The 24,266-nt window shown below is 37.1% G+C and overlaps 1 protein-coding gene across 6 annotated transcripts in view; it reads left to right on the top strand.

Moving 5' to 3' along the window:
• PSPC1 (paraspeckle component 1) overlaps window positions 1-24,266 on the top strand; it is a 64,469-nt gene that overhangs the window by 30,187 nt on the left and 10,016 nt on the right. The window contains exons 8-9 of one of the 6 annotated variants that reach the window (XM_042868546.1): window positions 3,596-3,765; window positions 6,961-7,828. The exons of 4 other annotated variants lie outside the window; for them this stretch is intronic. In XM_042868546.1, the coding sequence (XP_042724480.1) occupies window positions 3,596-3,765; window positions 6,961-7,146 (356 nt within the window). In that variant the 3' untranslated portion in view covers window positions 7,147-7,828. Of the gene's footprint in view, window positions 1-3,595; window positions 3,766-6,960; window positions 7,829-9,307; window positions 9,778-24,266 lie in introns of those variants that run through there. One more of the 6 variants, XM_042868547.1, reaches the window with a different exon arrangement.

The following is a 24,266-nucleotide window of genomic DNA, read 5'->3' as shown; positions in this document are numbered from 1 at the left end:
TTAATAATTGTGCCCTGTAAATTTATTGCGAATCTGTATTTGCAAGTAATTCTCCCTATGCTTTTGTGACTTAAACTATTGTCACTGCTAAAAGCTTTGAAATTTACAAGAGTACTGGCTTAAGAATGAGTATTTGCCTTGTACGCTCAGACTTGAAACAGCTTGGAATATTACTCAACTGGAATATCTGCTTTTAAACAAGACTGAAATATAGAATATTAATTTTAAAATATCTTTAGGAAGCTTCTTGACTAACTTAACTTAAAAAAAACACTTAAGTTATCATTTTTCCTGTATTTCTATGTTAAATTTGAATGTGTGTACAAAACTTATGAAGTGCTGTGGTTTAACTCAGAGTAATGTGAATTGGTTAATAGACGAATGTACTTGCTCAGTCTCCATTTTAAAATACATTATTCACCACTTGCATTCACTGAAACATTTATAACTGCAAAATGGAAACTGGCTTATTCATTTGCAGAAGATGAACTTTAGAATTAATTCCAAAGGAAGACAATGTCAAGATGAAGTTTATTTGAAGTAGTAACCTGAAGCATAAACTGATGACTTTCTGATTTTGTAGTTAAAATTTTGCTTATTGGTTTAGCGGATTCTTGAAAATCTCAATTAAAGAGGCATTCTGAGTATTGATATTGTGCATCTTGCCCACCAGCGCTAGCAGTTTCCACAAGATATACTTGTAGAAAGGAAAAAAAAATTCTAGAAATAAGTGTGTGTTTTCAAAATAAGCTATTGTAACAGCTAACCCCAATTTTAGAAAGGGAAAAGTATTCTGAATAGGTAAAAATAGTGCTTCTCTCCACAGTATCTGAATTTTAGGTTAACTCCTGGTAGAGGTTTTTTTTCCCTGGCCATGAACAACATTACCACCACTCAAAAAAATAACCCAAAAATCCCAGGAACCTCCATAAAATTAACAAGAAAGGGGGGAAAAAAAACCAAAACAAAACAGAATTTAAACCTTTAAATAGTAGACCTTTAAGTACTGATGCTGGCATACTTTCTCACAACATTTCTACTGGAATTGTAATTTTAAACTGGTTTTTACATGTGCCATTTGTGACTTTTCATGATGTGGGGAGCTGAAGTATCTTCAGTAATAGGAAACCTATATGAGAGCAGTATTTGAAAGCTAGACACCTCTGAGATGGATTTAACTAGTGATAGACTGACATTTGCTAACCAGTCATTTTTATATTATCTTTAGCAAGTCTGAGAGACTCCATAATACCATATCATAGCACTTAGCTGTAACTGTGATGCCACAGGTAGCTAATAAATATTCATCTAAGCTGGGGAAAATTGATTTCAGGGACTACCTCTGGATTGATGAGAGTTACTGATTTATTGCCTACTGTGCCAGACCTTGGCATGTACGTTTTGGACGTACATAAAATACATTTTTTCAGCCCTGCTCAGAGATGTGCATTAGTCTCTGCTGTGGCATGAGCTCGATAGACTGCTTTCTGTCTGTTTCTATACTTCGTCCAGCGAATAAACTGCCAACATTAATGTGCCTCTGAAAAGAATTAGCAGTTAAGCGATTGGCTCTTAAGATTTGTTAGAGAGCTTTTCTGAGGTGTAGAGAAGAAGCTTTTGTGGCCTCTTACAGTAGCTGTGCAGGACTCCAGTTTATATTACACTCCCCAGCTGCCTTCCTTCTATCATAGCTGGCTGAAATTGGCTTACTAGTACAGAGAGGCTTCCTAGCATGGGTTATTTTAGAGCAAGCATGCATGCATTTGTATGGTAAAGAATCATAGCATCATAAGGTTGGAAAAGACCACTAAGATTATCTATTCCAACTTCCAGCCAATCACCCATGCTCACTAAACCATGTCCCTCAGTGCCACATCTACATGGTTCTTGAAAATCTAGGGGACAGTGGCTATGTAGGGTAAGAACTCATTGCTGTTGAAGAATGACTGAACAATATCTGCATGTGTGGCAGTCTGGCTGAGCTTAATGAGCATACTGGTAAACAGGCTTTAACAGGTCATTGAGCATTGACTGGTTTGAGTTGTGCTGAGCAATGCCATCATTACAGTCATATAGGATATGATTAGCCTTTAAAAATAGAGGTTTGTCCTTATTTTGTCAATTTAAATTCCTCCTTTTCCTTCTACATTTAATTCTTGAATGATTGACATTGAAGAACAGTTTCATGAGATTTTCAGCTATAATTTTTTCTTGGATTATAGCACAATCTTTTACTTGCGAAATGATAAGTTTGTGGGTTGATAAGAAGTATCCAAATTATACATGCCTTTATTTTGGCTTCATGCTGTAGGGAGAAGTCTTGGAGTGTCAGCACTAAGTTTAGGAAAGTACTGCTTTTAAAATTACAAGGTTTTTCTCTCTAGCTTTTGATAACCTTCATAGGCACTGCTGCATTGCTTAGATTGTTTTTCCTAAGCAGCTTGCAGTTGACTAAGTCTTAAGTTTTAGCAACAATATCTTGATGTGGTGATTTCTCTGACTGCTGAGATGGGATGGGTGCTCAATACTGATAATAAATATGCAATTTTAATACATGCAGAAAATCAGAGTACTATATTTGCACTGAATGAACTGTGTATAATGATGAACGTGTATATTACTAAAATTATGAGAGGTGAGAGATTGGTATGTTGGAATAAAAATGATGTATTTTAGTCTGGCAACATGTCTTAATTTCTTGACAGTTTTTTTTTCTCCTTGTATATTGCCAGGACTTGAAACATATGCTAGATTCCAAAGACGTGTTTTCTTTCTTTGTGAAATTTTGGATGCAGGCTTCTGGTTGAATAGTGTGTGTTATTGTGGGGGGGGAAAAGTTGCATCACCATGAGTCTTAGAGTTGATGACATGTTGTAATAGCAGATATAAATGATTTATATAATCTGATCTTTCTTATAACAAAAGCTGATGCTGGCAGAGTGGTGTCTTGTAACTCAATATTATAGCTAAATAATCTCTTTGAAAGAAGTTCTTAAGTGATGTGAATCACAGTTTTGGAGAAATTTTCATCTATAACTTCTAACACCAAGAAATTTTTTTTGTATTTTTACTATATTTCTTCATGTTGTGTTGCTGATAACTCATTATAAAGTTGAGTATCGTCATTGCTATTGCTTTTATATGATGTTACAGTATATTATTTTAACAGCTACCAGTAACATTAATGCTGACAGAACAGTTTTTGCGAATCTGTATTTAATACAGTAATCCTTGAAGAGCCAAGTTGCCTATTGGTGTCAGTTACTGCAAAATCACTGTGGATTTTTTTCTAAATGTAGAGTGCACAGTGCATATATACGCTATGTGAACACTTCATGTTCTGCGTGGAAACAGTACAGCTATATTTAGCTGCAAAGTTTAGGCTTCTCAGCCACAGAAGGCAGATGATGTAATACAAAATTAATCTGTTTAAAAGCAGATGATTGAGATAAATGTACAGTCCCAAAGAATACATATTTTTTTATATTTCACTTATTGGAAGTCTGGTACATTTGGGTTTTAAAATATTATAAATTGTTTGTTTATTTTGTAAAATTCAGATAGGACAGCTCTAAGTGTAGATTGTTTTGCATAGATGCGTTTAGCCCAGCACCTGCTGGTAACCAAGGCCCTCCTCCAATGATGGGTATGAATATGAACAACAGAGGAACTTTGCCTGGCCCTGCAATGGGTCCTGGTCCTTCCATGGGACCAGAAGGAGCTGCAAATATGGGAACACCAATGATGCCAGATAATGGAACAGTGGTAATGTATCACAAATTTAATTACTTTGAATAGCTGTCATGTCTCATGACACGTTTTTATTACCAAAGATATTTTCACACTGAATAAGACCACGTTAAAAGTTTTGACTTTGTTAAAAGTAATTGATAGACTTGTTCACTGAAATACATTGCAGAAGGAAAATATTTAGTATTAAAATAGAATTAGGAAAATTCCTCTTTCTTCAGGTGAGGAGGAAATTTTTTGATCAGTAAGCAGTAAAATTGAGGTTAGATTGCACAGTATTTGTGGTAAAACTTAGTGTGCATAACCTGCCCTCAAAAAGCATGATAAAGGGAAATTAGATGTGAAGATGCATCTGTGTACCTGAGTAATCTGTAAAATTAGGCTTCTGCTGTTTTTTTTTTTCTTTTATAAAACAAGGTTGCATTACCAGCTTTTTTTTTTTTTTTTTTTAAATAAATCCTGGAAGCTGTGTATAGTGTGAAGATATCTTTGTGTAAACTGCTCAATTTTTTAATGTGACCTTAGTATAGTATTTTCTACTTTCTTCCTAGTGGTGTTGAAAGCATAAGTTTGACAGTAATCACTTGGAAGATAAGTACGCCAACAGCTGCTAGGCATAACTGTCAGGTCAGTGCAGGAAAGTAGGATTGAGCAGTTGCTGAAGATGCTATGAGTGTAGGACAGGCATCTGGATTTCTTTTATCAAGAGCAGATATGACATTGGGCTGCAATTAGAGCACTAGCTATTTTTGCTCTTGTCTTGTAGCCAGTCACTTTTCCTAGCTGTAATGTCTTATGTAGAGAAACAACCGTGTCATTTTAGATCTCACATTTAAGTATTTTTCTGTAAATGGAGACTTGAGATGTTCTAGTGGTGGTGTGTTATAAAGAAGTATGAAGTACAGCAGTGATTCCATTATAATTTCATTGGAACACTGAAGCATTTGGTGACTGTAGTTTATGTATGCCTTCTAAATGGTATCAGTCTGTGACTGAGGTATCCATATAATGAAGTTGTGACAAATCCTTTGTTCCTTAAGGGAAAATGATATTTTGCGTACAAAATGTATGATAAGTCTGTTCTTTCCCAGTGAGAGGAGTTGGTTGTGCTTCATATCATATGATGGGCTCGTTTTATCAGTTCCATAACTTCTCACAGGGATGGGGGACAGGTTGCATTCTTCAAAGAATACTATTGGCAGAGATGCTTTTACTGGAAACTCCTGTGTTACTGACCAGTCACCTCTGGAACATTATTTTGTGGTTATATAGATGCTGAAAAGAGGTGTGAGGGGAAAAAAACTGGAGTTACAAATCATGTTATCTATCTGAAATTGTTGTTTTTCTACAAGGTCATTCCAGTTACGAAAATGAAGGGAAGGGCATTTATAGGCTTTACAAAATACAGACTAAATGTGAAGCAGTTAGTTTTCATTTTCTTCTACGTGTTACTGAAGGACAAATGAGATGCCCTTTCATTTTGGACTGTAAGGGCTTTTAGTCTGGGTGACAGATGCCTGCAGCAGGGTATGTCCTTCTTCTGTTGGCATTGGAAAGACGCTTCAGAGATTGTCAGAGCTCTGTCCCCTGAGGCACTGTGAGAGTTGTTTTCCATTTCTCTGGAGAGAAACAGAGAATACGATTTATAGACCAGAAGTGTAATTTTCATTTTTAAATTTGACTTTGAATTTTGTTAAGTAGAATTTTTTTCTTGTTGTTCTACTGCCATCCTTTAAAATATCTTTGAACATAATGATTATAAATAGCTTTTTCCCTTATACTTTATTGTAGGTAGGTAATTAGTGTAGTTTTCTCTTAAGCTGGGTCGAGTTCTCCTTGTTAGAAAGAGTTGTTTTTGTCCAATAATGAAATGGTAAATATGACCATGAGTATGTGATAAGCATGTGTTGAATTTCATAACTGTTGCTACCAAGCTGTATTCATTTAAGATACTTTTCTAAACAAATTCCAAATAGTGCTGTAGATTTTAGGCTAATTTGGGACATTAGCAGATCTTTATGCAGCTGTTGAAATAATTTTTGATGAGCTTTTAAGTAATGCGTATATATATGCATAACCACGATCTAAGTTATGTAAAATTTCTTTAATATAGATAGCAATCCGTGTTTATATTTAAGTGCCTTTGGAACTCTTGTGCCCTACTATTACTACTGGAGTTAGACTTTCGGAAGAATTATTCTGTTTCAGGCATATAAATAGATGGTAGTTATTAAAGCTCTTTTTGAACTCTCATTCCCGGGCTGTTGTATGGCTCTCTGTTCAGAGGAATTTCTTCTGAAAGTGTAACTGTCCTCAGTGGCTGAAGAGTTATTTCAGAATCTGTTTGTACCATACGTCTATGCATTTAATGGTTTGTCTTATGCTGAGGTAATGTTTTATACTTCATTATGTAGAATTCTGTTTTTAAACACTTAAATGGTGAACTATAAGTATTCAGATGCATGTTTTCTGTTTCAAGCCTTTATTGCTATAGCCCAATAAACCTAAGTATGTGTATCTTTATTAATGTTGGATAAGGAGCTAAGGAACACATGGAACATTAACTGAATTTTCATCTTTTATTCATATTTCAGATGATACTTTATTTTTGAATGAAGCATAGTCTATGCATTTTATAACTAGTGTATTTGATTTGGGCTTTAAAAGTCCATTTAAAGATTACTAAGGTTCATTATGAAAGGCTAACTCCAGGTCATGTGGACTGAAACTACAAATAGGTGGATATGTAAGTTCTGAGATTGTTTCACTATTGGAAGAATGAAACTGTAGTCTCTAGAAATAAATAAATTTTTAAAAAAAGTTGAACTTTTTCTAGTTTAACAATGTTTATGTGCTTAACTTCTTTGATAGAGAAGTACTGTGATTAGTGTATAAGGCAAAAGAAGACTAGGGTATAAAATTACTGTTCACTCTCTTCTGTTACATGGAATATATTATTGCTTTGTGTTGAGCACCGGAGTTGGTCTTAATTAAAAACTTAAGAATTTACAAAGTCAGAGCATAACATTAGCAGTCTCTGATTTCCACATCCTTTTTGATAATAACTAATTGAATTGCTCCTTTCTTCCCTCTATGTGTGATCCTGATTCTGCTGGACTATCTGCTGAACTTCCTGACAACATCACTTGTGTAACTTACATCACTTTTGTGTAACTTACATTTGGCATGTTCCAAATGGACTTGTTTTAGCATAATGAGAGATTCCCTCAAGGAGGTCCATCACAGATGGGCTCACCTCTGGTTAGTAGAACGGGCTCCGAAACTCCTCAGCCGCCCATGAGTGGTGTAGGTACCGTGAGTGGTGGACCTGGTGGCTTTGGTAGAGGAAACCCAGGGGGCAACTTTGAAGGACCTAACAAGCGTCGCAGATACTAAAACTTCATTCCTTGCTGTTAAGAAATTCCAGTGAACATATACAGTGATATGCCTTTATAATTTTAGCTGTTATCTGGAAACGGTTTTATTGTTACTGTAGTCTTTAAAACAGTTTCTTTTGTAAAACTTTTTTGTATTCAGTCATAGGCTTTGTAGTATAGAGCAGAAATTATGCAGATCATTATGTAAGGCAATGTGTTTGTGACTAGCAAAATACAGTGTGTGACTATGCTGTAAAACATGCGGTTATCTGATGACAATAAAATATAAAATTCACTTGAAAGGATTTTGGGAATGTTATTACAAATACTGAGTGAGAATAATTTTATGCTTGGCTATAAGTGGCATCGTTTTCATTCTTCGTATGCAGTTTCTACTTGTGTGTCGAAAATTCCGTTCGTAGTGAATCTGTTCAGCTTGAAGTGCATGTAGCAGTACATACTACGGACAATTTACATTGCAGCTGCTTAAGTTTGCTTCAACTTCTGAAGAGCGTAAAGTTTTATACAAATTGTTCTTATGAGGATACTGTGTCTTTTTATCTCAGCTTCCCTCTGCAAACTTAGTCTGACAGTGTCTGTCCTTTCAATGGCTGGAAAAATCTGAGAGAAAAATAACCTCTGGAAAAGAAACCTGTATGTTTACTTTGTTCACGATGGAATGAATGAATTTATCTAAGAAACATTGTTGTGATGTGTTCTAATGATTGTTAAAGTATCCTGGCATTGCAAGGGAAGGAAGCATTTGTGCAAGCTTGTTTAAAGCCTTCTGATGTATGATGTATCACTGTAGGTATACATGAGTACTTACTTCTCCCACTGGTTGACATGAAACAAATCTGTTATAACAATTAACTGTTAATTCAAAGACAAGTGTTCTCTGCTGAAATGATTGTTCACTCATAGGTAGAGCATTCATATGCTTCTAGAAGGACTGCACATTAGTATATGATTCTATGATTCTTGACGTGGTTTTACTGAACAATGAATTTGGAAAACACTCATTTTCAACATTTCAGGCTAGCTTTGCTGATCAGGTCTTAAGATGGAACTAATGATAAAACTGCTAGGAAGCTTATATTCAAACTTCATCAGTCGTGGAAGGTGATGGAAAAGGCCTATTGGTTCTATTCCCATAATGGCAAGAAAGCTGGGATGTTTTTTGGTTATACTGCTTTTTTTTTCCTGTGAAAGTATTAGTGTTCTGTTTTTATCTGTTCACTTCATGTTTTCACAAGTAGAAAAGATGAATATTATTTGCATGAGTAGTGGTATTAAGTTGATTCAAAACTAATTTGAGGTAATGTTGTTCCCTAATTATATAAAGATGATATGTATGTAGCTCAAAGCATGAGATGCAAGCAGCAGAGAGCATGCATGTATTATGTTTTAATATAGCGGTGATGGTCTTGGTAAACTGTGAATAAATAGTAATGGGAAAGATGCATTACTGACATCTTGGAAGCACACTGTTTAAATTGTCAATGTTGTATGGCCAAAGATAGAGATTGTTTTCATGGAATTTGAATATTACCATATTCTTTAGATACTACTCACTTGTGGCATTACTAAGCATTTTCCTCTCAATCATCTCTAATGTTGTCTTTTTTTCTGCTCTCATTTAGATGCATGCCACATCTTTATAGTTTGTTTTGCAATAGTAAGATAGATTCAAATTCTGAAATACTGCTCCCTCCTTGATACATGTATCATATTATAGTGCTCATTCTTTACAAACAAACAAAAACCTTATAACCGGTTTTACTAAGTATACTGTTCCTAAAACTGAACGTTTGGGAAAACTGCTACTATTCATTAGGTGTGCACAAGTATTGGTAGCAAATGCTTAAGCTTTCTGCTTTCATGTTCTGCGTTCAGTTGAAAATACAGTTTACTAGTGTGTGTAAGTAGTAGATTACTTACATCCTATCCCATTAGGCCTTATTTTGAACATGATGTTTCTAATGGGGGTTGAGAAAGATAGTATTGGTCTGAGTTATTTGGTAATTTTAAACTGCAAAAACCCTGAAAGGGAACTTGGCTTAAATAAGGTAACCTGTACCATGTTTATGAGTTTTGTTCTGATTTTTTTTTTTTTTTTTTTTTTCTTCAAAGAAGAGAACAGTCATTCAGAACTTCTAACCGACTCCTGTATATTTCAGGTGTGTGTAAACCACCATCCCTGTAGTGTCTGAACATGTTTCAGGAGCCCAGAAAGCATACCAAACCTGCAGAAGTGGTTCGTAATTTCCTAGCCAGCCACAGACTATTTTAAGTGCATGTACTTGTGCTTCATTGTTTTTGTTTGCAAGCCAAGATAATTTGAAGATTACTGTAGATTTCAGTTGATACTGGTGGTTTTCATTCTGTAGTTGAGAGCCATTGTCAGTGTAAAACTGTGGTCTGCTAGTGTAAAACTGCTGCATGCTAGTGAGTTTGTCTGCTGCCCTTATTGCAGAAAATCGTCTAATCCATGGACCAAGCCTTTAAGTTCAGAAAAATACTGAAAACTGAGATACTGAATACTGAAGAAATACTGAATTTGGATGCATCTAATGATTTAATGAATCACACAGAATGGCCCAGGTTGGAAGGGATGGACCTCAAGAAGCTCCAACCCCCCTGCCACATGCAGGGCCACCAACCTCCCCATTTAATACTAGACCAGGCTGCCCAGGGCCCCATCCAACCTGGCCTTGAACACCTCCAGGGACGGGGCATCCACAACCTCTCTGGGCAGCCTGTTCCAGCACCTCACCACTCTCTCTGGAAAGAATTTCCCTCTGACATCCAACCTAAATCTCCCCTCCTTCAACTCAAAACCATTTCCCCTTGTCCTGCTGTTACCTACCCTTTCAAGGAGTTGATTCCCCTCCTCTTTGTAGGCTCCCTTTAGGTTCTGAAAGGCTGCAGTGAGGTTACCTCACAGCCTTCTTTCCTCTAGGCTGAACAAGCCCAGCTCCCTCAGCCTGTCTTCATAGGAGTGGTGCTCAAGTCCCCCGATCATCTTTGTGGCTCTCCTCTGGACCCTCTGGATTTAATGAATTCCATCTGTAGCTAATGACAGGCTCCCCTGTCTCTAAGATGAGTTTTCTTAGCATTATCTGGCCATAGAATCAACATGATTGTATACTGCTCAGCAGCAAAGGCAGTGTTTTTCATTTTGCCATATGTGGTAGTGAATGTAGCTGTACAATGAGGATATAATTTCCTCAGAAATTACAGAATTAGAATTTTTTGCTTGAAGATAATGCCCATGTGCTCAAAGCGATTCATCGAGATTAAAAGGAGTTAATCAGTTTTTCTGTGCAAAGATGTGCTTGGATTTTGAACTCCTTGGTATGTTAGACTGGAAAGAACAGTGAGGTCCTGACTGCTGTGATCTGTGACGGTGCAGATAAGCTTGGAAGATATGTGAGACTGATGAGAAGATTGTTTCTTTTCTTTGTATTTGAGTTCTTAGGTTATTTATGAATTCAGTGTAAAATGTGATATGATTTCAGTACGTGCAGGCAGTAAAGCTTTAATATTCCATATAAATAAAACCAAACAAAACCAATAATGCAATTCCTCATAGAACACTACTGTGTATTCTATTTTTATTGGAACAAAATGGAGCACATTTGGGAATAATGAAGATCACTCTTTGCTCGTTTATTAGCTTGTCATCCATGAGCTCTTGGTGTTTACAGTGTGACAGCAGTAGGTGGCTGCCCAGACTGGGGGGAAAAAATTATTCCTGGTTAAATGTTGACAAACATTCAGAGTTGTCTGACGTGGCTCAGTGCATTTTTCCTCTCTGAATATTATGTGGGCAATTGATTTAAAATATTTGAGGAACGCTTCTCTTGAATACCCTTTAGAAAATTGTTAGGAATTTTTTTGGTTTTGGTTTGGTTTTCTTTGCTAGTGGGTATGGGCATTCATTGCTGGGATGAAAGGAAAGCAATGAGAGCTACTGAAGCACTGTGAGAAGCTGTTACTGCGGTTCAGCAGCATTTTCAAATGGTCCAGCTTGTTAATTGCATTTGTATTTATTGCCATGGTCACTTGAAGAACAGCAAAAAAGTTGATTTGTTTATAGCTCTTCATTCCAGTGTGCTCATTACGTAGAGCACGTGGATACCTTGGGAAGCTCAGTGGTGTTTCATATACTTGAACTGCATTTATTTTGTAAGAACATTAAAATTGCTGTGAATTATCTAACTGTTCTTTATTGTGCGCTCCTGTATTCTACGCAGTCGAACCTAAAGGCACAGTAGAGTGAGGACCTTCATGAGGATGGGGGTTGTAACAAATGGCAAGGACACAGTGGAAAACTAAATACTGCATGGACTTAATTTTAACCATTATCTAATAGAAGTTTATAGCACAGACTCGTTGAGTGGTGTTCTGATCTGAAGTATATTCTCATATTTTCAAATTTATACCTAGCTAATTTTCTCTTTGTTTTTTTTCTTTATTACTGTAAAAATAGAACAGTAATTAGTGATTCTTTTAATAAAGGAACTACATTAAAGATGTACAGACTTCTAGGAAGTGCTGATTATTAACCTGTTACGATCTGCCTATAGACAATTGCTCAGTAATGCTGAAGTGACTGACCTGAGGGACATTCTCATGTTATTTAAAAAAAAAAAAAGTCCACACAGCAATGTCACATGTTTTTGGTTTAGATATTCAGCAAAGAAATAGTGTGCTCTGATGCTGTGAGGCTCAATTTTTTTTTTTAAGTTGTGAGAACTGGTTTATTGGCATATATCTTAATAAACATATTTTAACAAGTTACATGATAATTCCTTCTCATTTAAGATGACAGGTATTAATATACAGCAAGAGAGCTGTTGAAATAGAAGGGTTGGCCAAGTGGTGACTGATGAAGTCACTTTACATTGAGCCGTAGGTGTGAGTGGATTCCGAGTTCCATTCCTGAGGTTTGGAATGGTGCATTGCCATGCATCTTCTGACACAGTCTGCAGCCGTGATGCCTTGTTAGCTCATGCCTCACACCGAGACTGTGGGACTTGAGAGAGCATTTGAAATAAGTGTTATTTCATTGTGTTCTTTGGGATTTGGTGCTTTCTTTGGTGCATAGGCTTCTGGCACAGTGCGCTATCACTCCAACTTCCAGATGTGTCAGTAGTGAGGAGGCAATGAGTGTGGCCCTCAAAAATCAGGAGCTGGACATTGCTCTGTGAAATTATTGGTTTATATGAGACTGGACCATCCCCAGAGCGTTTGTTCTCATTAAAATCAATTTGATGAAGCATGAGAACTTAATAGCAGGAGCGATTAAGAACATGTAATGCTGAGTCATACATAATTTTTCCCATAGGACTGGCAGTTTGTTGCCTTTTGGAATATGCTGTAAAATACACATAGGTCGTCTCCTGCATTGTCCTTCCTCTGCTGTGAAGAAATCTGTTGTGTTGTTTGTTTGTTTCCCAAAGAACATTTTGAAAATTGTAGTTAAAGGCATTTCAGGTTTGTTTTGTTTTCATAGTCATCTGCAAAATACTGAAATTTATTTAAAAAAAAAAAAAGTTATCTGTCTAAATGTAATTGTAGGATCAACAAAATAAACTGTTAATTTTTTGTGAAAACTATGTTCTTGGTTTTTAAAGCATGTGAAAGCCAGCCTTGTGTGTGCTCATTCTTAGTGGGATAGATTTAATGGGTCTTTTCCATCTTGAACTTCCTTAAACTGTGGTTAATGTAATTGAAGTTTGGTATTTATTTGAATGACCATCCTGATTTCTAAAACTGGTAATAGGTGGGTGTCTTCAGAAAAGTAATTAAGGGCAGGTCACTGAAGGAAACGTTTGGAACAGTTTTAAGTTTAACGATGAATAGAGGTTATGTAAGTGAATAGAGGTAAAATCATTTGTAAAGCTTTTCACAGTTTTTATATACAAACCACAGTATCAGAAAAACAGCTCTGTAAATGTGAGTAAACACTTACTGATTTGTGTGTAATGCCTGAAATAGGAGACAAAATGCTCACAGTAAGGTATGAGATTCGAAAGGAATTTAGCTGTGTTATTGCATACAAGTGTTGGTAAGATTTATTTCCTTGTGTCAGAAATCGGTTTGTCTACAGCTCTGTTTGTAGTTTCACTGGCGTGCTTTTATGTCTCCTCTTTAGAGTAAAGCATAGCTGTATAATATGATGGAATTGACATGCTAAATGTACGTGGGGCTTGGAAGAAGCGCAGTCAGAATAAAGATGTCGTTCTTGCCATTGGTTTCTCAGTTTAAAAAAAAATCACGCAAATTTGAACAGGAGTAAATGTGAAGTCTTGTATGTAAATGGAAAATGGGGTGGGGGAATAAAGAAACATTAAAAACGGGAGAATTGTGGTTTACTTCTATGTCTACATAAGATGCACAAAAGTAACTTGAATCCTTTTTTTCTGTGAAACCCACAAACTCATTTTTAACAGGAAAGACAGAAATTTCTTGGATTTTTTAAACTAGGAGCTAAGTCTTCTGCCAATGAAAATCGTAACTGGAATGAACAGACAATTGGGTTCTTTTTAATATTCGTGAGTTGTAGGAAGGTCGTAGCAATTGGATACATTTCTTCTTCTTTAGAAGAACTTCTGTAGGACGGGAATTTTGTGGCTGGTTACAGCAGCTAGATACAATGTACAAGCCTCGCGTTTCTCTCTTCTCCGACCAGTGGAAATCCAAACTTAAGCTTGTGTATCATTGCCAGATAAGCAGCAAGCAGAAAGTATGAAGGAAAGTAAAATAGTATTTACTGTGAAATGTGGAACAGGGCAAGGATATTTTCATTAGATTCTTTTGCTGTTAGATGCTGTTGCTAAGCTTAAAATATTTGATCTGGCATAAAATCGCAGAAAGAAGAGCATGCACAGTTACTGTGATGTTGGAGAACACAATTACTCTGAACTCAGAGCTGACGTCTTTTTTTTTTTTATATATCTTTTAAGCTGCTTACAGATGTTTTAAATGTTTGTATGAGAAATCTTGAACAAATTTGAAGTCTTTATGTACATATAAAAAGAATAAACACAGTGCCTGCAGACAGGAAGAGCCTTTTGCTACTTGCCTGCTTTGTGCCACCCTTACATCTCTGTGCCCATGCTCACTGCTCTGAGCAGGGTAAGGGAGCCTCATAATGTTACTGGTTGTGCTCATTACATGGTGAAGGAAGGGAGAACAGTGGGAGGGCAGTGAGACAGGACGATAGGACTGTGCGCTTGGGTTAGTTTGCCCTGTATCTACATACCACAAAGAGAATGTGATTTTATGTATGTTCTCATCAAGTGAAACTGCCTATCTGTTCAGTACTTCAGTACTGTGGTACTTTGAGCAATAACTTAGCTTAGAAACAGATGAGAAATGTATTTCAAGGCTCAGATCTCTGAATAATGTGGTTCCATTTTGCATTGTTAAATACTTGATCTAGGAGGGCAGCTATTCAGAATAATGAGGAGTTGGTTTATGCTAAAATGTTGGGCCAAAGTCTATATAAGCTTAGCCTGTCCACTTTCTATGGTTTTTATGGTTGTATGCTAGTCAATAAAACATGGAAAATAGTGTTCTTCATGCTTTCTCCAAGAAAGATAATACATATAGTTGCTTTATGGAAGCAAACCTATTCATATGTATTTTTTTCTTTGAAGAAAACTTGAATTGCAGTTACAAAGATGGGAAATCTTGTCTTTAGAAAGCTGACGTTCTTCATTCTTTGATACAGTAGCACTGCATTGTTGCAGATATTCTTGTAAGCACTTCTAAGGGGTGGAGCATATGAAAGGTAAGCTGCATCTCCAGTTTTAAGCAACTTGAATCAAAACCTTTTCCAGAAAGCACAGAAGGAAAAGTGCAGCAATGAAATGGTAGCTCCTCTTCTGTTCTGTTCCGGCGTGGAGCGTTGTGCTTCTGGGACTCACAGCATTGTGCTGGTTGTAGGTCCACATCTGAAATGTTGAGAACCAGAGCTGTACCAAATGATACAGAAGTTGCTTCTGACTTAGCATGTGACAAATACAGTGATTACATTTCAACAGTGGAAAGTTCAGAATTTTGAAATAAAATCTATGGAGTAATTGTCATATGTTACATGACTGGTCTGTAAGTGAAAATTGTCAACTTGGCAGTTGAAATTAGAGCTGCTTCGTATATGTGCTGGTTGATTGTTGTCATGTTATGCTTTGTTCATAGTTTTTGCAATACAGCTTAATGCATGTTCAGTTTTGTTAATTCTTGCATCACACTTGTGTACAATCTCACTTTGTATTACAGTGCTGAATGCAAAAATGCAGGAGGTGGGAACTAGAGCGTTTGTTTACTCTTGTGTAACTGTTGTTTATAAGTGTTTTTCCTTGCTAAGCTTGCTTTATTTTGTGTTCACTTTGCTTGTTCTGTGCAAAATACGCTTTTCCTGTTGCATGTGGGGAAAAAGTATCAAGTCATTTTAAGTGTGTTTACTAGGAGAGTGAGCTGGAATTCTGAGGGTGCTTCTTACTGTTTTTAAAATGAAAGCTTAGAATAAAATCATTTGGAATACTTTTCTGCATGTCTACACGTGATTTTTTTTCCTGCTTAGGGACTATTTCAGTATTAATGTTAATAATGAGGGCTGAATTTGCATATATCTGTTTTCAATCACAAGCACGCGTGCAAGACAGTAATGGAATCACGAATGACTTGATGTTTGCTCCAAACAGTGCTGTAACTCCTTGACTTATACTAAATGTAACAAAAATAATTCTATCATTTTTAAATTGAAACATCAAAAAATTGTACTTGCGAGTACAACTGTCTGCTGTGGGAAAAACAGTACAAACTTGTGGAGAAATTATCTTATTTGAGTTGTGTTTTGTTACTGGCCTGCATTTTTCCTCTTTGCACAGAACTGTTTGTTATAAAGACTTAAGAAAAATAACGTTTATCTGATTTTATTTTGTCTCAGTCATTAGGATTAACTCGCTGTAGTGGCATCTGGAAAATAGAATTGGTTGGATTAGGCACATGTACCTGAGTGTAGGTGAAGCCATGTGGTATGATACCATAAATTATCATAAATAGGATAATAGAAATGATGGTAGTTACTGAAGAGTTCTGCTGTGTTTTACTTTTAGGTTGGACAAAAATTGGTCTTAAGCATTAGTGTTACTGTACCTTTGAAATAAAGCCACGTATCTTGTAGTTAACCATAGAAGTGAATTTTTTAGGTGTCTGATATCGCTGGGAAATAAACACTGATTAAACAACTGTTTAATTGTTTAATAATAACTGATTAAACCACAACAGTGGTGGTGCTCCATCTGCACTTCTCCTTTATTGCTGTAGTCACAGAAGTGCTCACAGGTTTGAAAGTGTTCATCTGTAGGTGTTCTTACGGGAAAGTATGGGATTCTTTCAATGCGTGCTGCTTAATTATTGAGGCCTTAAACTGGGAAAACTCGTAATGCAGAGAATTCTTACTATTACTGTAAAAAAAAAAAAGTGATCTTCAAAACTGCAGTGTCAAGGCAAGCTAATGGTTTGCTTTTCAAAGGGAGAAAACGTTTGTTTTTTTTACTGGAGATTGTAAACGTTTGTGAAGTGTTAGAGCTCTGGGTTTTCCACTGGTCTGACACCAGGCATTAAGGAGCCCAAATCTTTGGTTACTTTTGGGAGAATTTTGTGGGTTTTTTTTTTTTTTTCCCTGCTGCAATCCACAGAGCACTGGAAGAAGAGATGTGTGGAGTGATGTAATATACAGACTTCAGCGTCAAGCTGAACCATGCATCCTTGAAGGCTGTCTCCAGCTTCCTTCACGTGTCCTTATCCATTACGTTTAGGACTTTGTTCCCTGTTCAGGTTTTATTTATTGTGAAAGGCTTAACTTTTCCTGATGATGTGAGCTGTGTAAAACTATTTGGGTCCTACAATACTAAACTTGATAGAAATAGGTTAGAGTAAAAAGCATTGGCAAGTTACATGGCAAGTCATTACACCCCAAGTGTTTTATTGCTGTATCATGACCTGATGTATGGTTGAAAGGAGGTTTAACAACGCTTCCTGAGGGGAAAAACGTAGTTCTTCTAAATTTGTTTTGAAATCTCTCTGTCTAAATCAATACACAGAGTTAAGTGACAAAATGCAGGAGAGCTTAAAAATAGATAGCTACCCTTCCTTGACTCCTTAGTGCGTGCAGATGGTGATATGGAGAAGTCAGAAGAGATGATTCCTCTGTCTGGATTTACACATGGAGGGAGATGGCAGTGTGGAAAAGCAAGATGATATCTTCTAGTTCCTTACATCTAAAATTCTGGAGGCCATCATAAAAGTAGAACCACCAAATATGATTCCTGATAATCTTAATCTGAATTTCTTGGATGTTATTTTAGAGTTCTACAATAAATGGAACTAGTTCCATGTAAATATGTAAATGAAGTACACACATTAATGGACAGAATAAGTCCTTAAAACTCACGTTTCATGAAGAGAACTAGTTCCATGTAAATATGTAAATGAAGTACACACATTAATGGACAGAATAAGTCCTTAAAACTCACGTTTTATGAAGACACAAAGACTGATGTCAGTGGCGAGTTGTTCATGTTTTCTCCTGACTTTTTGTCTATATGTCATGGTTTCATGGGCCGAACCATGACAGTATATAATGTAAAGGAGGAGAAATTGAAATTTATGAATGGAATATAAGGAAAGACTGCACATGCAAACCGAAATCATGCTGGAGGGGAAAAAAAAAATATGCAGAAATAGGTAAAACTTTAATTTTCCACTTATTGTAGTAGGTAACTTCTGTCATGAGTTTTGATGAGTTCTTCAAAGCACAGATGCAAGACCTACGTTCTGCTGATTTGTCTTGGTTGTGACCAAACAACCAGAATGGGACTATCAGGATTTCCAGTTACGATTCACGTAATTATCTTGCCACAGTGACACATCTGAGGAATAGATAATTGAGGGCCAGTGCCTGAGGTGGTTTGTCAGCTGATTGGATATGAATGCTGCTGCACAGCTGTTACTCTGCCAATCTGGTAGAGCCCTTGCGTACCTCAGCAGTTGCTTTACCCACCTCAGGTAATGAAGTTTCTTCATGGCTGTATGGATGCTTTTAAAAGTTTTCTGCCTCTTTGGCTTAATGAATTTAATCTGCACAGTGGCAGCTGCTGCAGTTTGGGTGTTGAGAGTGGTATGATCATGGAGTACTTTGCCCCAGCTGCAATCCATTTGGCTTTCACCTCTTCAGTCACTGCAGTTCACTTCCAAATAATGCTTTTTATGGATTACAGATGTGAGTTCTCAAGGAGATGTAATACAAAGCTGTTACATTTGTATTGTCAACAGCATAAATTCCTACGGTAGCTTCAGACGCGCTAGAGAAAGCGAACCTGGGTGATTATTGTAGTCCAGTTCTCTAATTAGATAATAAAAACATGAACTGGTTCTGATTCTGTGTCCAAGTGCCGTTTCATCTTCAAACTATTTGGATATCTGCATTCATTCTAGATTACACAGTTTGATGCAAACTAGAATTACTCAAGTGTATGTACAAGCATACCATGAGGCACAGTCAGGTGCTGATCAGATGAAAGATTTTGTAGATCTTGAAATTGAAGTTAACTGAAATAGATCTTAAATAACAGGGAAACAAAGCTTTGAGAAGGCCAGAATAAAGAGGAGCAGAAGAGAAAAGCTAAATATGAGCTCTTTTGTTGCTGATCCATAAAAGCAATAGGTGAGTCTGATGTCCTGTTAACACAGTTGACTCGTCAGATGGTGCACTGAGGTTTGGCTTGAAGTACGGACTTCGATGGAGAAACTTCTGCTTGCTTGTATGGAGATTCTTTTCAAAACAGCAAATGAAATTTGCAGCGCTAGATGGATTATTTTTTATTTTATATATTAAAAATGGAAAACAAGTAATGAAGTAACTTCAGTTTTAGGCTATGTTCATACACTTTTATTAATGTGTTTGAATTTCTCACTTCTCATACTTTTGATAACTGATTTTAAACATGTGAAAATTACAGTATGAGCTTACATCTTAAAATCAGAATCAACTCCAGTGAAAAATAAGCCAGTTTGTCTTGGATTCAAAACATTTTTATCTTGAATACGATGCCATCTGACCTACCTTTGTATGTAAGTCGATAACAAAAGGAAATTCCCTTTTTCTTGTATGTTCTTGGCTTAGTTCTGATCAAACATGGTTTCATTATTAAGGTTTTTAGGCTTCATTGTTTTCAAACGAAGGAAGTTGTAGCTAACTGGATTGTCGTTTTAAGGGATGGTGGGAGAGGAAGGGTTAATTTAAATACTACTCCTAAAAAGTACTGAAGTGTGTTAAATCTGTCACTCGGAATTACTATTAATATCGTGCTCTTCTCTTCACTAGGTGTTAACAGATGCTTCCTAGCTCTATACGAGACATGAGACACAATGCTTTTTTTTCTTTTTCATTTACCTGTCCTAATTTGAGTAGGCTCAATAGCTTTATCCTACAGGTGGAAGCCACCCTATTAAAATAGGGCAAATAAAGAAGCAGTAGAAAGTTGAGAAATGTTAGCACAGCATCCAGTAAAGTACGTCTGATTGTGCGATTAAGGAGCAGCTTACCAGATGATAAAGATTGCTTAGCAGTCACAAGTTGAGAATCTCTGCTCATTGGTTTTGTATGGTGGAGTTCACCATATTACATTTGCTGCATTAAATTTTTTCACGGATTCCTTATTCTGACTATGCACAGCTTTCAGCCCAGGTCTGAACAGTAATCTGTTTGGACTGGAGAAGTACTGGCAAGGACCAGTAGTATTGTATTGAAGCAGATAAGTAATGCCCTCATCTCCACAAAACACAATTTTCATGAAAAACGTTACCTTTATATTCAGCATTGGTTTGTGTTTTCCTAAGCAGGTAAGTCTTCAGTGGACTAACAGGACATTTGCAAGATACCTTGAAATTTGTTAATGCTGCTTCATCGTCTTCATCTTGAAGTACAGATTCCATTTTCTGTGTAGTACAAATCTAGTGTTTTTCTAACAAGTATGGCTATATTGCAATGGAAGATAGAAGTAGCTAGTCTTTCTTTGTCACGATGAAGCAAATGGAAATAAAAATGGTCACCTGGCAAATTTAAAAACACAGGGAGGAAATTTCTTAATTGCACAAGGTTTTTTAATAGATCAGCAGCATTGGGCACAAACTGGAGCACAGGAGGTTCCCTCTGAACACCAGGAGCACTGGCACAGGCTGCCCAGAGGCTATGGGGTCTCCTCCTCGGGGATCTTCCCAAGTCACCTGGACATGGCCCTGGGCACCCTGCTCTGGGTGTCCCTGCTGGAGCAGGGCTTGGGCCAGAGGGACCCGGAGGGTCCCTGCCAGCCTTAAGTCTTTGATGTAAATAAAGCTTTGCTGTTCTTGGTTTGTATGAATCAATGTAATAGGCTTTTAATGTTAAGTACTTATTTACTTTTAATACAAAAGCATAAATCACTTAGTATTGCTGTATTACGTTCTCAAGTGGAATGCTTCAAAGATGAAAGTTCTTTGAGAAACTTGAATTGCAGCTCTAGAAAGACTGTACAACTGCAGCCTTGCCCCCAACGCAGTCTTATGGCTTCAGAAGTTGTAACCCCACAGAGATCACTAATTCTTCTCTCGTTGTTTTGGAAGAGGAAGTTAGGACTCGAGCCTAACTTGGCACCTGCTGCAAAAATGTCAGGTAAGGATTCTTGAGGGAAGGGGGGACATTGTGTAAAGGTATATTATGCAGCATTGCTAACATTTCAGAAGTGCTCTGTATATCAGTTTCATAATTCCTTAGTAGTGCTGTCTGTTTGTTTTAATATTGGAGTTGGATTATGCAAAATCCTGGAAGCTTCCCTTTAAAAGAGATTCCCTCCCCCTAGTTTTCTGAAGATCTAAAATATCCTGAAACTATCAGATGATCACGTCCCAGCTACGTGTAAAAATGCAAAGCTTATGCTGTTGTTCAGTTGTGTTAAAATGTAAAATCTGAGAACAAGCTTGTAGGCTTTGACTGTATGCATCCTTTGTTACTTCAAACATTTTTACATGGTTTGTAAACCAGGCTTAGTGAGCTTTGATAAAACTATGCATATTTTCTTCTCTAGATTTTTAAGTGGCTGTTTCATCTCAGTGTTATTGCAATCCTGTTTGGGCAGTGCATAGTGCAGTGTTGACCTTTGTTGGAGCAGTAGGGTGATGCTGATTGTACTCAAATACATGCTACATGCTGATCTAACTGTATTACTTTACAGCAGACATAATTTGTTCTAAGCTCTGTACATTATCGTGATTGGCTGAAGTTGCTCAGAGTTTCTAGAACTTAACACAAGTTCATGAAATTTTAACAGTATCTTCAGTGCTGACAGAACTATTTTTGATCAGTCGGGTTTCTTGTCTATATCTCTTACTAGGTGAAAGATATGGTAAGAGTTAAAGGTTTTTCCCTTGTTCCTTCCAGCAGCTTTGTACTTCTTAGCTGCTTGTGATAAGGTAAAGTATGGTAAAGTGCTCAGGAACTTTGCATTTGTTTTAGAAGTCATGGGAGTTCTGAATGAAGAGAATTGTGCTATTGCTTGGACTCTGCTCCAAACACCTCCACGTGAGCACTGGCATTGGTAGTAGAAATCTGGACATCTGAAGACATTGTTGCTGAATTAATGATGGTGTGCATAGAATGGGTAACTGTGAAAAACGGGAACCAGATATTCTGGTACTTCAGGTACCAGAGGTGTTAGTGAGCCACGCAGGGGATGGGCCAGCAAGCCAAAGTGTGGGATGGAGTTGCTGTTTCATATAGGATTATTTTAATGAATGTATGACTACAGTTCACTAGATTTCATAGAAACAGAATGAAGTAGAATTACTTTGTGCAGTAAAAGTTTGTGATGTTAAGAACTGAAGGACTTAGTTCCCTTCTGGTGATCAAACATGGAGTTCTTTGCAACTGTAAATCTTTAAATTTTACCAAAAACGGGATTTGCCTTTCTTGTTAATTGCTTAGTCTTGCATTTAGGGATGAAATGACTCTTTTCTTAAGAAGATTACAGTGCACTTTTGTTTTCAAATTTGGGCTTTGTTTGAGCAGTGCATATGAAATCTTTGTCCTTTTTAAATACTTTCAGACATTTGTAACTCTCCAAATACAGAAGAAATACCTCTAATTTACATGTGAGTGAAGTTTTGTTACATAGGCCAAACAGGAAAATAAATATCCCTTGATTATAATGCTGTCACTGATACTGCTATATTTTCTGTTACCTAAATAGCAGTGGTAACTATGCTAGTAACTGCCACCACCTTTTCTTTTTGGGAATCTTATTCCAAAGAACTTTCTTTTCTCTGTGTAAGATATAACTGCACATACACTGTAGTTCATAAATAAGAAATAGTGAAGTAGATATAAAGTGCTTTTAATAGTCAAGGCAAATGAATGGCTTGATGGCTTGGTTCAAGTAGCATTTTCTTTCTAGGAACTAAGTCTTCCTCCTGAGCCTTAGTTTGGTAGTACTCAGTTACTTGTTTCTAGTTGTATGCAAGGATGTGTTCTGAAGCAGCATTTTGGGAACATGAGAGTAGAAAAGATAATATTGGGTTCATCTCCTGTGATTGCTGGCAGCCAGGCAATGAAGCCCAGTTAACAACTGGTTTGCTCTCCAGTGTGTTGTTGTAGTAAATGCATGCTTTTGTGCACAGCAGTGGCTGTTTATGAGTAAGGTGAGCAAGGCTTGGTCAGACTTGATTAAAAACTGAGGGAATGAAGAGAAGATGATTCCTTGAGCGTTTGAAAATGTCTAGCACTATGTTGTTAAACTAAATGTTGTTACCTGCTACCTTTTGGTAGGAAAACCTGAACGCAGCTCTGTGGATCACCTGTCTTAGATTCCCTTTGGTAGCCCCACATAAATGACCACCAGGGATTGCATGTTATCCTGAGAAGAGCTCAGAGTGGGAGTTGTTCGTTCTGTGCTGTGATGGATGGTGGCTGTGCTGCTCTCAGAAGGATGCCTCTTCCTGCTGGGGCAGAATGTCATGTGCAAGTCAGAGTTTACCTATGCTGCTGCTCTGTTTTGCTAGGTAATTCTTTAAAGTAGACATAAAACAAATGGAGAAACGTAGGGGGGGAGCTTTTTGTTATAATAGCCACAAAAGATCCTGTTAATTTAAAGCAAACAATCAAAAACAACACACACACAAAAGAACTCATTCTGCTAAGGAAGCTAGCGAGGCTGTACAGCTAATATATGCCTTGGAAGGACTGTAACAGTTTTAGTACATAAGAAAAATGTGAAAGTTCCTTCAGCGTTGTAGATTGTCATGGCTGTTTCTGCCTGGCAGTGTGGAGCTTGTCTCCAGAGCAAATTTGTATTAAGAAAACAGTAGTGGAGAGTGTGTTGTTAAACTGAGTATGTATAGCTCATATTAGATTGTACCGAGGAGCTGGTTTTCCATGGCAGTGACAGTATATGCATAGTATTGATTTAGTTTATGCTTGTTGCATTGTGCACTTAACCATGTTACATTCATTTTGCTTGGCACCATCCCCACTTACTGAACTTAAAGAAATGCTGCGTCATACAGTGGAAGATGATTTGAGTCTGTTAACTTGAAAATAACCATTTGCTGTGTCTCTGTTAGCTCTGACACGTCTGACACATCAGCATTAGCTGCCAGGATGTGCTCAGGACTAAGAGTAGTGACTGTAGAAGTTCATTGGGCAGTGTAGAGAGCTTGGAGTGGTCTTTGTTTCTAGAAAGGATACACTTCTGAAGCAGTAGTGCGGAGCCAGGTGACTTGCATTAAAACAAAAAACAACCACAGACAGAAAAACCTCCAAGTACTGTGTAATCTCCTTGAAAGTACGCCTTGTGATAAAGGAGTTAATTGGGAGCACTACCCGATGGTCTTGCTTGCTGACTGTAGGGTTGGTCTTCAAAAACACAGCATTTACTTAGGAGTTTGGCTGCAACTTCGTCACTGACATCTACGTTGTGGCTGCCAGGAATCTGTCTTCACAGATTTCAGTAAATCTTGAGTGGTCAAAAGGAAAACGTGTGCCCTGGCAGCTGCAGAATCTGGAGACTGCAAGGCCTTTGGAGTTTTAGG

The sequence above is a fragment of the Lagopus leucura genome, unplaced genomic scaffold, assembly GCF_019238085.1.
Source record: "Lagopus leucura isolate 7727_CA_CO unplaced genomic scaffold, USGS_WTPT01 Super-Scaffold_100001, whole genome shotgun sequence".
NCBI lineage: Eukaryota > Metazoa > Chordata > Aves > Galliformes > Phasianidae > Lagopus > Lagopus leucura.
The sequence above is the reverse complement of the archived record's forward strand: the minus strand, read 5'-3'. Positions and strand labels throughout refer to the sequence as shown.